The following is a 14,872-nucleotide window of genomic DNA, read 5'->3' as shown; positions in this document are numbered from 1 at the left end:
GCTCACTCTCAGCCTCCTTCAAATTAGAACAAGGAACAAGACAAGGCTGCCATCTTTCCCCCTCCCTATTTCTACTTGCTATTGAACCCTTCCAATACCATATTAGGAACAATAGCCAGATCTCAGGAATACGTTTCAATGCCTACACAGTAAAAATTACTGCGTATGCTGATGATGTGCTAGTGGTCTCTAAGAATGCCGAAGCTGCTATCCCTGCTCTCATGTCTTCAATAGAAAACTTTGCTGCAGTATCTGGGTACAAATTAAATAAAGATAAAGATAAGACTGAAGTTAAACTCATAAATAACCTTGGTGGTAAAGAAATTATGGGTAACTCGGATCTCCTGTGGCAACCCAAGTGCTTCAAGTACTTGGGCCTGGACTTCACCGGAGACTTGATCACAACCCTCCAAGCCAACGAGAGCTCACTCTACAAGAAAATCTCTTCTCAGCTAGATGGGTGGTCTCCTAAATATCTTTCGTGGTGGGGTAGGGCTGAGACATTAAAAATGATGGTGACTCCTCTAGTTAACTATCTAGCTAGCATGCTACCAATGATTTTCTCAAATGACTTCTTGAATAGAATCTATAAACTTTTTTATACATTCCTTTGGTGAGGCAAGAAGCCCAGAATATCAATGACAAAACTCCAATTACCGAAAGAGAAAGGTGGTCTGGGCCTTCCGAACTTTAGGAACTATCAGACAGCATATCTCTGCAAACAAGGTGCCAACTGGCTAATCACGCAGACTGACTATACCCCAGTCTGGTTAGACATAGAAATGTCGATCATCAATGATATGCCTCTATCTGCCCTCCTTACCATGGATGTATCCCACCTCCCCTACTCAAAGTACATTCTGCTTAACACCAAAAGAGCCCTTTTACGACTAGACCACCTCTACAAACTAAAAGTCAATAAGTCCAACATGTCCGCTCTCTGGCGAAACCTGAGCCTGAAGATCAATGGTGAGATGCTCCACTGGGAACATTGGTCTCAAAAGGGCATAAATCAAGTCAAAGACCTCTTTACAGGGGCCCTCCCATTACCTTGTTCTACCCTCCAAGACCGGCACGAACTAAAACCGATGGACTTTTATAACTTCATAAAACTAAAATCTCTCCTCTTTATGCGCTCTATTAAACCCTTCGCCCCGACGATAGTCTCCAAGATGTCACAACTGCTAGAGTCAGGACACACCGTCTCTAAGATATATAAACTTCTCTCTCCCAAACCTCGTAAATCTCACAGAAAATGTGAAGTTAAATGGGAGTCTGAGCCCAACTCCAACAACATCCCATATGACTGGGATAAAATACACATCACACCATTTTCAAATAAAATATCTCCAATACTGTCGCAAACCAAACTTATGTTAATAAATAAGACATACTGGACATCCGAGAAAATCTTTAAACTCAATCTAAGTGAGAGCCCGACATGCAGAAAATGTAAATCCAACGTTGGTAACCTCTCCCACATGCTCTTCTCTTGCCCTACCTTACAAACATATTGGGACAAGGTTTACGATTGTATAAGTAACACCTTCAACATAGCCCCTCCAAGGGAATTTTCATATATTATATCAGGTGCCCTGGACCCTAAAGTCGAAAATGTAAATGACCGGTACCTGCTAGACTTCATGCTTACCTTAGCCTGTAAAATTGTATTGTGTAAGTGGAAAAACACCAACGATGTGTCATTAAGAATGTGGCAAGAATGGCTATCTTCCCTCAGAGGAGCGGACAATGCTGTGCTCCATACTTCTCCATGGAGTAAAACCCACAGGAAACTCTGGAAGTCCCTTGATGCCTCACCATTCTCATACGACCCACCATGAAGATCTCCAGTACTGTATTGTAACTTATGCCTCTATTGTAACTCATGCCTCTGTGACTGCGTAGTATGTAAATACTTGACACACTTGTGCTACATACTGCACTGTATACTACCGTGAACTACCGTGGTGAACTGTGCTGGCTAATTTACCTCTACGTCTTCTACGAACTAACTGCGAATATCTTGGTTGGGCACTTGAGCAATTTATAATTTATATTTCATAATTTAAATTTTAGAGTTTATAGTTTCTATTTATTTACTTACTTACGTTGTCTTTGCATCTGTTGTCCCCCGTTTGATTGATTTACTTATTCTTATTCTTCATTATTATTATTATGAATGTTCTTATTATTTGTTTTTTCTTATAACTCAATAAAAACGATTTGAAATTTAAAAAAAGTGAGTGTTAGGATGGTGAGTGATAGTGATTTAAAAGAGATCAAACAAATCTCGAGACTAAAGATTTTTTATTCAGTGAGTCCGCCTGTCTGGTTAAAATCGTGTGTGCCACCAATGGAGGCAACGATCTATAGTGGCTTTTTAAAATCAAGAGGTCGACATGTTTCTTGCCAATAGTAGTAAATATATGACCCAGGGTAATTCTTCAGGACCAAAGAAAAGGGTAATCTAATCTGCACAATGCTTGGACCCGTAAGTGTGGAGCACATGATCCAAGTAGTGGAGTATCTTTAATAATACAACGTAAGAACCTGATTAGGCTGCCCTTTAGAGCTAAATAAGGCTGACCTGTTAGAGCAAAGGAAGAACAAGGTACAGACATGATAAAAACAGGAGTTGAATAGCACTGTAGAAGGTAATGCATCTTAAAATCAAGTAAAGCATGCACTTCTGGCATGCTTAGCACCATGAAAAACAATTGTTGTGGTGGTGTAACATACATGGGTGTGACAAACAGATTACAAATAAACCAGAACAATGGCCACAAACATTGTGGAGGAATACAAAGGAATTCCCACTGACTCAATTAGGGTTACGTTTATGCCTCCTTGAGGGCGTCTAGAGGGGCACACTATATTTTAGCGTACTGTGGCAAGCTAAAACAATCTCAGAAGTGTCCTTCGGGCAGGAGGGCGGTTTGCAGAAATCCCTAGTACTAATCGGTCAGCTAAATAATGGGGAATGTACTTACGTTGTCCTTGCAACAATCGTGCAGCGACCTACCCTGTCTCCAGCGCCTCAGGAGTGAGGGCTGTGGGCGTTCGGCCACTTAAGTCCAGTCGTGTCAGTAATCATGCGCCGGCGTGTTCCAGAGTTCAGGACAGAAGTCAGGTACGAGTGAGGTTGCTTGTTGCTGGTAGGCACCGACAGATAGTGCTAAAATGGCTGGGAAAAGTGGCGCCATCTCAAAGAGCAGAAGTCTGCTCCTGCCTGGCGGTGGTAGTTAAAATCACCGCCCGAATCAGGGGGGACCGGTATGGGTGATTGGAGGAGTGCAATGCTCCCGTGGTTGTTGTATATTTAAAATAGTAGCAGGAGGCTGACTAAGAGTAATTAAGGATACCTCAAAACTTACAAGTAGTGACTCTCCACCCTTAGAACTTAAACGCAAAAATGTTAGACTGTTCGCAGCACCATCTACGCTGCAGTTTGTGACTGGGTCCCAGTGGTTCTCAGGAATGGACTCAATTGAAAATGGTGTCATGACTAAAGTAGGTATGGTCACAAGGTGCAACTTGTAGGTGTAGTCAGGAGCTCATGTGAGAGGTGATTTCTTTGCTCCTTTAGGTTGGGAGGGATGGTAAACATCTCATGGAGGAATGAGATTCGTCCTGTGGGAGCTAAAGCTCCAGTAAGGTTTTAGCAGAAATTATTTGGGTAGATGTCGGTACACCAAATATAATGGAGGTAAAAGGTAAATTTCCACCCAAGGTATGTCCTCATTCAGTCCATATATATGGGTGGACAGTCAGAAAATCCGATTCTTTTCTTTTTTTAAAAGAGCAGCCTTTGTGAGGTGGAATAATGATTAGAGTACAGTCCAGGGTAAATCCCATCGTGAATAGTTATGATTCACAAAGTGTGCGCAAATCTTTGTGCTAGTCCTCTGACATCTAGCAGGACTCCGATGTTCTGTAATGCGAGTTTTCACTGGTCGAGTTGTCATCCCTATGTATCTATTCTCACATGGGTATGGCGCTGTGTAAATACAATTCTCAGTGTTGCAATTAGTGTGTGATGTTTGCGTCCAGGTAAAGCTACTCTTAAGCTTGACATCGTTAGTGGCTGTGGCAAGGTTACATACTGAGCATGAGCCGCAAGTCAAAATGACCCTTTACTGGGGGTAGTGACCACAAGGTACTCTGATTAGGAATATCATGCATCTTGATTCTGGCATGTCTTTGATGTAGAGGGTCAGTTTAAATGCAAACCTCACCAGTGTTTTCTTATGATCGTACGTATTCTGTTATAATCTGCAGTGTATGTAGTGACACAAGTGAGTGTGTTAGTAGGTAGTCTAAAAGAACTTCTCTGTTTTTGATCCAAGCCTGTTTTTGGCTATTTTGACAGCGTGGGGATACTCTTTTGCTTCTAGATTTTTTGATAGTTCCTGTGCTTGGGTGTCGTAGTCACTGAGCTGCAGTTATAGCATAATCACAGAAATTGGCCGAATGGGAGATTGTCTTGTAGTGCTTTTGGGTGATGGCTCCTGAAAAGTAAGAGACTATTGCAGTCTGTGGGCTTTTTAAATGTGGCGGTTGCTAATTTGCCGTCTGCCTCCAAGTGTATCATCATATCTATAAAAGGTAGAGCACTATCTGAGTTATTATTGTGAATTGTCAATATCAGTTGCCTGAACTCGCCCTCATTCTTTATCTTTCTCGACCCTGAAGTAATTTGAAGTCTCTAAATGAGGCATATCCTTTGAAGGAGGTGACAAAATGAGCCATAACTATCCAGACTGGAGGCTTCCTGGAGAGCCAAGCACGGATGTAATGAAATAAGCACATGTATGAGATATGCCCAGAGACCCCAGCAATCTTCATAATAGAGTAAGCTATTGGAATACGCCTCTCTTCCACCAATAGGGGTTAGACTGCCATACTAGAGCTGAATGGATTTCTAGTGATCAATATTTAGCTCTTGAGTACTAGCTGCTGCAATATTGGCAGGTCAGTTAGGAAAGAAGCTCTGGATCAAGAGAGTACAGTGTGCATGGATCACAACCACCTTCTTGCTGGTAATCATTGTGAACTTTGAGGAAGCAAGAGTCCGGACCTTAGCAGGGCTTGAGGTGAACCTACTCTGAAATGTGATCCTCCTGAAGCTGGCCGAATCTCCAAGTAAGCACCCTGTACCAGAGCTCTCTGGGAGACATGCTTCAAGGATAGGCTGAGAAAAGACATGCTGTCTCCTGTCTCCTGCCTCTGCCTTTTTCTTTTTAAAGTATCAATTTAAATCACTGTACTTGACTCCATGCTGTCTATTTTGTCCTACTTTCCTCTCTCCCCTCCTAATGAACTGTCATAAGCTTGGCCTTCCAGTGGCAATTGAAAACCAACGTTAAAGAAGTTAAGAAAACAAGGAACTTTTTGCCTTTGTGGCAACATCTAGAAAACTGTGTGTTATATTTCAGTTTGTGGGACAATAATAAAAAAACAGAGAGAGTGAAGTGTGTTGGTGCCAATATTAGAAACTGACTGAATAATTATTAGTATGTAGCTCGCTTGCCATTTTACTATTGAAATGCAGATGAATCAGTAGACAGATTTACACAATAGATTTTTGAAGTAATTTATGGTAAATGCATGAGTCTAAAATGACCAGAATAATATGGCAGGCCCGAAGGGTCATTCTTGTAATAGCAGCATTTAGTTTCTAGTAGAGTTTCATCCTTTGGCATCTCTAGCAACCACGCCCATTGTCCCTGGTAACCACTCTGCAGCTGCCTTGAGGCCACAGTTCACATTGAGCACACCTGGCATATTCCCTACCAGGACACCACTGATAAGACTGAGTACACCTGGCGCCTACCCTGCTATCGCTGCTGGGCTGCTGCCGAGCCCTGTGGCTCCTGTGATGCTTCCGCTGGGTGGCTGATGACATTCATTGTACTCAGTGGCATTATCACACTCAGTAGATCTGACTAATGACTGAAAATGCAATCCAGACCTATGGGCTTTGCCAAAGCTAGTTGTGAAGGTGAAATATTTAACTTATATTTTATAGTGGTCCATTAACCGAGCACTTCACTGAAAGAGGGAATGACGAAAGTGAACTCTCACCTTACCAGCTTTGGAAAAAGGGAGGATGTGAGCCTAGCATTTGGGACGCATAATGAAGGTTACCAATGTATTTTGTTTTCGTGCATAACTACCCATAGTTTGAGACTGCACAATGTGATTTATAAGTGGGAATGAGCTACATGAGACTACAACTAGCACAAAGTCATGTCAAAGGTGTTGAATTTCTGGATCTACTAATGAGGGCAGATATAGTTCTTTATTAGCCCTGGCTAATACCAGGGGCAGGACCTAACCAGGTGGTGTACGCTATCTTATTATTGACTCTGATGTGACTAGATACTTAATTTATAGCAGTCGAACATACTTAAGCCAAAAAGCTCTGTGAATCACATCTACTGTGGCTTATATTTAGGCAAGATGAAAACTTGAATCAATTTCCAACTCACCGAGGGAATTATATCTTCCAGGCTGTAGTGCGTATCATCCAAATCATCTTGACAAAGGACACTGAAGACATAAAACAGTATAACAATTTGTAATTTTAGTGTGTATTGTGCATGCATGACAAACAACAGCAACAATCTGCATTTAAAAAGTAAAGCTTTTTTGTTTTGTGTGAGACCTTGCAGCAATCCCCCCACCCCATTTTTGTTTTTTTAAGGAAGGGTTCTCACCAGCATCCCATCCCTTCTGTGAACGGCTTACCACCTCTTTTGAGGTCTATGTTACTTTTCACTGTTGGATTTTGGTCGCAAAACATTGATACATAGCATACCAATTTGGCATTGGAAAGAGATGCCTACAATACACCCCTACCAGATACCAATTCGGTATCCATTCACAATCCCATTTTAAAAATTGAAAAACGTTCCAGAACCCTGAAATGTGATGAGTACATCTTAAAAAGCATTTCATGCTCACAAATGCCTAATTAGTGCGTTTGCTCTCAGAAAAATGTCTACTACATCTGGGCCAATATCCATTGACCTCAATTACAACTGTTGAATTGATCACAGTGAGCAGCTGCTCTTATTATCCAAACTCTGTTGTTTACTACTGACATGTTGTACAATGAGAACCAGATTTAACAAGGACTACTTGGTTTGCAAACTCCAGGCTCTACGCTCCAAATGAAATATCGAAACACTGTGGGTTGGGGCACTTTGTTCAGTTCAAATACCTTTTACACCACTGAAATAAAAAACACATGTGTTTGCAGTTGAAAGAATGTAGAGAACAGAATACAATATCCTTCTCACTAGTGCAAAAGGAACAATAGATTCTATTACAAAAACTGAGAAGTATTACAATCTTTACTGTTTCTCACTGACAGCAAAAATGGTAGAAATGTTAAACGAAGGAAATTGGTAAAATAAGTAATCGTTTAATTTTTCACAACCAATAGAAGATGAGCAGTTAATATAGTCTGGTTCTAGCAGCTACTCTCCTTCTCACTCAGATGCTTGCAGCTCATATCACGGTGAACCGTAATCTACACACCTGTGACCCACACAAAAACCATTGTCAAAATTGGGAAATCCAGGATAATCAAGAGAAGCTGACATATAGTTTTAGTATGCCTGTCAACATAACTGCAAAGGTAGACATCACCCTGGTCTAAATATTTAGAGGGGTTATTTACTGACATTTTGAGTGGGCGTTAAAGTGGTGCAAAGCACTATATCGATCTACTTGCATATAAAAAAATGTTCAGCGCCACATGAACACCCACCCAACCCTTAGAAAATCAAGAACTTATTACCTATGTGAGACTGTTTATGTAACGAATTTATACATAGCGACATTATTAGTTTGGCAGACAAATGCTTTAAGAAATAACTCCAGTTTTTGGACATGATTACATAAAATAAACAACTATTGTTTCCCTTAGCTGTGACAACCTAGAGGAGGTTGGAGCCCATGACTTTCCATACTGTCATATATTTTCTGATCAATCTCCTGAACTAAATCCTAACGTACTGAGACGACCGAGTGATACATTTTAAGCATTACTAAGCCCTTCCTTAGTTCAATGGACTTAAAAGTTTACCAAGTCAACTGGTGTTACTGATAGGCCACTGTGGGTCACACTCCAGTGAGCCCAAACTGACATGATAAGTTGTGAAAGAAAAAGGGGTGTTGGGTCCCAATTCCTTACTCGCCATGAAGGTTTGGGCAGTTCTGATTGTGAGCACTTGTCCTGGACAGGGGGGAACCCCTAACCCCCTTAGTACGCAGTGATTACAAAAAAGGATGTCTGGACAAGCTTTGGGTGTTCTTTCTGATTCAGGAAAAAGTTTCAATAGGCTAAGTTCAAGGTGAAGGTTCTTTATATACAGGTGATATGGGGATTCTGTTATGGATTAATAACGTGTTAAAAACAGCCAACACGTGTTTCGCCCCCTAACATGGCGATTGCTACCATTACGAATACACGCCAGTGGGATTATACCCGAGACTTAGAGATTGACTTAGGATCTCCGCAGTTTCTTTATTGTTAATTATATCGCAAAACTTCCTTTTTACCTGAAACGCCCTGAAGAAGCCCCAGGCCGGATGGCCATGTTAGAGGGCGAAACACGTGTTGGCTGTTTTTCACACGTTATTAAACCATAACAGAATCCCCATATCACCTGTATATACAGAACCTTCACCTTGAACTTAGCCTATTGGAACTTTTTCCTGAATCAGAAAGAACACACAAAACTTGTCCAGACATCCTTTTTTGAGATTATAAGCTATAGCTGTTATTTTTACCAGCTGTGACCTCACTCAATTTGTAGACCTGTCACAATAGCAATGAAATACATTTATCAAATTTGCTTATTTTGCAGCTCCCGTACTATATTTAGGTTCAGCCCGTGCTAACAAAGTTCAGAAGCGCCCCAACACTTGTTTCAAGGTCCTTGCTAATCAGAGGAGAATATTGCTTTAGATGTGTCTCACATGCTTCCCCAGGACTCCTCTGAAGTTGTATTTAACCAAAAGACCCTGGATTCCAATGACCTCCCAAGATGGAAAGCATTTTTCTTCTACTTAGTGCTGTGGTCTATCTGATCAGATGGGTGTTGCTGCTACTCTTCTACAACATTTGTTTGTTTGGCAACTATATGAAACCGGTTTGTTTATACATCATAATATGAAGAACCTTTCCTCTAAGAAATGCCAGATTTTGTACTGAGTATATGACATTAGTTAGTTGTTCCAATATCTTGCTTGCTGTGTATTCTGAATCTATAGGTACATGTTTAATCAATGATGTGTACCCTACAGGTATATATTATGTCAGGAATTCATTTGTTTTCTTTTTGTCTTTTTCCGTATCTTTATAAAACAGAATTAAAAAAAATATGTTGGTCCATATCTAGCTGGTGTCAAATACTTTTAAAGTGAATTGGATTGTTGGTATCCAGGAGTCTCTGATGATTGACAAAGACTCTGACAATAGGCCTAGAAGCACCTGTGAAAATAACATCTTTCATGCCATTAATTGCATGTTTGACTGAAGTGTTAGTTCATGAAGAAAGAGGGTGGGGTCTGATAGAAAGAGAGGAGGAGAAGAGGAACATTCTGGGAAACGTTTGACCATTCTACAAGGGGTGGAAACTAAGCTTGTCTAGAGGGCTTACCATGTCGTGAAACCCAAACCAATTCAGTTAACGAAATACACTTTAATTCATAAAATCACACAAAATAGTAAATCTGACGTAGAGATCAGGAGTTATTAAAAACTAACTGGATTGCTTTTTTAATCAAAAGCTGCCATTGGTAATGAAATGAATAAATACACCAATATGCTAGTTGTGATTTTCAAAAATAGTCACTAAAGTGTAACCTACAGCCTAACGTCGCCCTTTCACTTGTTAGGTGCAGCTTACATTTTTTATTTAAATATTATGTAACTTGCGAAACATAGGGCCCAATTGAAAGTTTGGTGGCGAGGGAACTCCATTGCAAGGGTGATGGAGTTTCCTCCCCAGCAATATTTAGATCGCTCGCCCACTCGATTTTTATCCGGGCAGACCATAGTTTAATGACGGGGGAGAATGCTCCGTCTCTGCCAAGGTAAAACTTCTCTAACGTCCCAACGGTGTAACGGTCGTCAGAGATTTGGGTATATGTTCGCCCACCTAATTTAGATGGGTGGACATATACGTTTTTCAATGCCCGTCACGTCCAGGAAAAACCTCGAGGTAATGGACACTTAAAAGTATTGTTTTTTTATTTTCATAAAGAAAATTCAGCTTTAGGATTTTGTGCCTGATTTTTTCTTGGTGGAGAGGGAACTCCTCTGCACTGGCAATGGAGTTCCCTCTCCGCCAAGACTATGGTGAGCCCACCTGACTGAAATACAGGTGGACCATTGTTTGATGACAGTGGAGACTACACCATCTCCACTGTGGTCAAACTCTTTTGACGGCCCGACGGAGTAAGGTTGGAGATTTGGCTACATGTCTGATCACATAATTTAGATGGGCAGACATACAGCCATTTTTCAATGCTCATCACTGCCCTGAAAAACCGGGTAGTAAGGAGCACTGAAAAGTGCTCAATGTCCCCCTTTCCATAGAAGAAATCTTCCATGGCAGAGGGGAAATAATGTTTTTATTTTCAAAAAGAAAATCCTGCGTTGGGATTTTTGTTGGAAATGGCCCTTTTTAGGGGGCTTTCATAAGACGTTTTGGTTTTGTCCCTCCTGGTGTTCCTCTAATCTATGTCCTAGCCGTCGGACTTTGAGCGCTATTGACACTGCCATTCAGTGCCAAAGAAATGTGCTTGTCATATACATACTGGTGATTGGTGTACACATGATTGGCTGGTTTATGTTGCTTACGAGGCTGAGGGGATAACAGGGCAGGTGAGTACCTATGACTAATACATATATGTTCACTCAGTTCTGCTGCTAATGGGGGAGTTCGACAATTGCATATAACTGTAAAAGATATATCCAATGTATATGTTGTTTTGATTTCAATTTTTGTGTAATACAAAGACCAGTGCTTTATAAATCTGGTGTGGAGTGTTTTTGTAGTGTACTCTGTGTGTTGCAAGGGTGGTGTTTTGCCAATACTTTACACTTTGACCCTGAAGATAAGCCTGACTGCTCTCTGTGAAGCTACCCAAGGGTGAGCTTGGGTTATTGAACAAGTGCATCATACTCATCCTATCTAGGACAGTTGATTCTGTCTGGCTTTGAAGTGTTCCAGCCATCCAGAAACTGCTGGGTCTAACAAGTTTCTTTTTGAAAAAAAAAAGAAAATTGTAACTTTGCCAGGAGACATTGTCAGGTTTGATAGAGGTGGTCGGAAATGTTAGAATGCATTGGCAGGAATTGCTTTGACTGCGGTTCCTGTCAGTGCTTGAAATGCCTTCAGGGCCAACGGACATTAAAGAATTTGGCAGGCGACACCTTCGGCAGGGCTACAGATTAAATTACTACATAGCCCCGGGCGAACAATGGGCTGACTGCTAAAAAATTAAATGTCCCTTTGCCATATAGGTCTACCATGTTTGATGGAGGTACAATGCATTGGCAGGAACTACATTGACGGTCGTTCCTGTCAATGCTTGAAATGTCTGCTGGGTGATGGACATTTCAAAATTTGCAAACACAAGGAGATGGTGGCCGGAGAGCTGAAACCTTTCAGACACTCACCCCCAGTCACAGATCTGGGTTGAATCCATCATCGTTCTTTAGCTCACTTCGCCACCTCAGTTCAGACCCAGCTATATGCAAATCAGTCTTGACCCTGTGCCTCATGGGTACAGTCCAGTCTGAACTGCCAAGCCAGATCTTCACTGGACCGGACACATGGCAAAGACTGACTTGCGTATGGCCGGGTCCAAACTGGGGTGGTGTGGTGAGCAAAAGAACAATGGATTAAACCCAGATCCTTGTGACTGGGGGTGAATGTTTGCATTGTTTAGCATTCCGCCCATCATTTGTTCATTTTGCTTCTGTCGCCCTAAGTGGGAACGGTATGCCCAGAAGTGGTTCCTGTGCTCACTGCGCTACTGCATTCAGGGTAGCCTGGCTGATGAGGGGTAATGCCCCAAAACCGGCCCCAGGATGCTTGTTTCCGGTCCAGGGAGGACCTGGTTTAGCAGTTCGGGCTGGACTGTCCACATGAGGCACAGGGTCAATCAATCAATCAATCAATCAGTTAATTTGTAAAGCGCGCTACTTACCCGCAAGGATTTCAAGGCGCTGGGGGGGGGGGGGGGGGTGCTGCTGCTACTGGTCGAAAAAAGCCAGGTCTTAAGTTGTCTCCTGAAGGTCAGTAGGTCTCCGGTTTGTCGTAGGTAGAGGGGGAGGGTGTTCCATGTCTTGGCGGCGCGGTGGGAGAAGGATCTGCCTCCGGAAGTGGTTCTACGGATGCGCGGGACCGTGGCCAGGGCGTGGTCAGCGGAGTGGAGTGGAGTATCCTGTTGGGTACGTAGAAGGAGAGTCGGCTGTTGAGGTAGGCTGGGCCGGTTTTGTGGAGTGCCTTGTGTGCGTGGATCAGGAGCTTGAAGGAGATCCTTCTGTCGACGGGGAGCCAGTGTAGGTTCCTCAGGTGGGGGTTGATGTGGTTGCGGCGCGGGACGTCGAGGATCAGACGTGTAGAGGTGTTCTGGATTCTTTGTAGTCTGTTGATGAGCTTGGAAGAGGCTCCGGCGTAGTGGGCGTTTCCGTAGTCGAGTCAGCTGCTGACTAGGGCCTGGGTGACAGTTTTCCTCGTGTCTGTCGGGATCCATCTGTAGATCTTGCGGAGCATGCGGAGGGTGTTGAAGCAGGTGGAGGAGACTGCGTTGACTTGTTTGGTCATGGTGAGTTCCGAGTCGAGGATGACTCCCAGGTTGCGTGCATGGTCGGTAGGGGCCAGGGAGGTCCCCAGTGATGCGGGCCACCAGGAGTCGTCCCATGCTGAGGGGTTAGAGCCGAGGATGAGGATCTCCGTCTTGTCTGAGTTCAGCTTAAGTCGGCTTTCCTTCATCCCCTGGTGGAGGTTGGATTTGGCGGTGAGAGGGTCCTTGGTGAGGGAGAGGATCAGCTGCGTGTCGTCGGCGTAGGAGATTATGTTGAGGTCGTGCTATCGGGCGATGCGTGTAGTGGTGCCATGTAGACGTTGTAGACGTTGAACAGAGTGGGGCTGAGGAAGGATCCCTGTGGGATGCCGCAGATGATCTCGAAGGCCTCGGACCAGAACGGGGGGAGGCGGACTCTCCGAGTTCTGCCGGAGAGGAAGGAGGTGGTCCCGTCCAAGGCCTTCTTCCGGATCCCTGCTTCTTGGAGGCGCGTACGTAGTGTGTGGTGGCAGACGGTGTCGAAGGCGGCGGAGAGATCCAGGAGGATGAGGGCCGCCATCTCGCCGTTGTCTAGAAGGATCCTGATGTCGTCTGTGGCGGCGATGAGGGCGGTTTCGGTGCTGTGGTTGCTGCGGAATCCTGACTGGGAGGGGTCCAGGATGTTGTTGTCTTCGAGGTGACGGGTGAGCTGGATGTTAACTATCTTCTTGATGACCTTTGCTGGGAACGGAAGCAGGGAGATTGGCCGGAAGTTCTTGAGGTCGCTCAGATCTGCCTTGGGTTTCTTTAGTAGGGCGTTGATCTCTGCGTGCTTCCAGTTCTCAGGGAAGGTAGCGGTCTCGAAGGAGAGGTTGATGATGTTGTACAGGTGGGGTGCAATGGAATTGCTGGCTTTGTTGAAGATGTGGTGTGGGAGAGGGTCGGACGGGGATCCGGAGTGGATTATGCCCATGATCTTGATCGTGTCCTCGATGCTCACGTTGGCCCAGGTTGTCAGGGAGTCTTGGACGGTGGGGTGAGGTGAGTCCGGTGCAGCGAGGCCCGTAGAGGTTGTCCGGGGTTTGAAACTGTCATGGATGTCGGTGATTTTTCGGTGAAAGAAGGTGGCGAGGGAGTCGCACAGGGCTTGCGATGGCGGGATGTTGTTGCCGCTGGAGCTGGGGTTTGAGAGTTCCTTCACGATGTTGAAGAGCTCCTTGCTGTTGTGTGCGTTGCTGTCAAGGCGGTCTGCGAAGGATGTCCTTTTGGCGGTCCTGATTAGGTGGTGGTGGTTGCAGATGGCGTCTTTGATGGTGTTTTTGTGGACGATGGCGATTCCTCCGCCGGCCTCGTTGGTGCGGTCTCTGCGGGTGATCTTATACCCGTCGGGGATGGCTATGGCGATGTCTGGCGAGCAGGCTTCGTTCTTCCAGGTCTCGGTCAGGAAGGCGACGTCCGGGGATGCGGTGTCGAGTAGGTCCGATTAAATAGCCACAAACTAACTTGTGATAAAAATTGTCAGCCATGTCAGTTCCAGAGATTGCAGGGAAAACAAGGCAGAAAAATATATTTCATGTACTTATGTAACTTAGTGAGATTATGACCTCAGACCTGCAGATCATAGGTTTGGATCCCTGGAGGGTCAAGTACCCTTGAGTTGAGCAATAATATCACATTTTATCTCAGCTTGTAGGCACAATTTCGTTTTTGAGTGTGTTCGATACCTATCAATAAGTACAATTACTATTATTAGTACCATAGATGGAATGTTATGATCTCAAAAGCCAGGTAGCATGTTTGATTTGTGGGCATTAGTTGCCAGTATAGGTTTTTCCATCAAGCATTTCAAGATTAACAACTCATTGTCCTCGCTGCAGTCAGCATTGGTTTCCTTTTGGTACCGGTACATGGATGAGAAACCTAGTCAGTTTATCTCCTATTACTGCTTTGTTTTGTTGTAGTTTTCAGGCTTCCTTTCAGCTCCCTGCTTAGTGCCCCATTACTGTGAATTAGGGGAGACGCCTGAACATTGTTTGGCTAGGAGATGCCCCCTCTCTGG

The 14,872-nt window shown here is 43.8% G+C and overlaps 1 protein-coding gene across 2 annotated transcripts in view; it reads right to left on the bottom strand.

The window, feature by feature from the left end:
- Nucleotides 1-14,872, bottom strand: part of RASGRF2 (Ras protein specific guanine nucleotide releasing factor 2) — a 2,022,215-nt gene that overhangs the window by 215,110 nt on the left and 1,792,233 nt on the right. For both annotated transcript variants that reach the window (XM_085632406.1, XM_085632407.1), the window contains exon 20: nt 6,492-6,552. In XM_085632406.1, coding sequence (XP_085488532.1) covers nt 6,492-6,552 — 61 coding nt within the window. The remainder of the gene's footprint in view (nt 1-6,491; nt 6,553-14,872) is intronic.

The sequence above is a fragment of the Triturus cristatus genome, chromosome 2_1 (assembly GCF_964204655.1).
Source record: "Triturus cristatus chromosome 2_1, aTriCri1.1, whole genome shotgun sequence".
NCBI lineage: Eukaryota > Metazoa > Chordata > Amphibia > Caudata > Salamandridae > Triturus > Triturus cristatus.
This window is presented reverse-complemented; position numbering and strand designations above follow the sequence as displayed.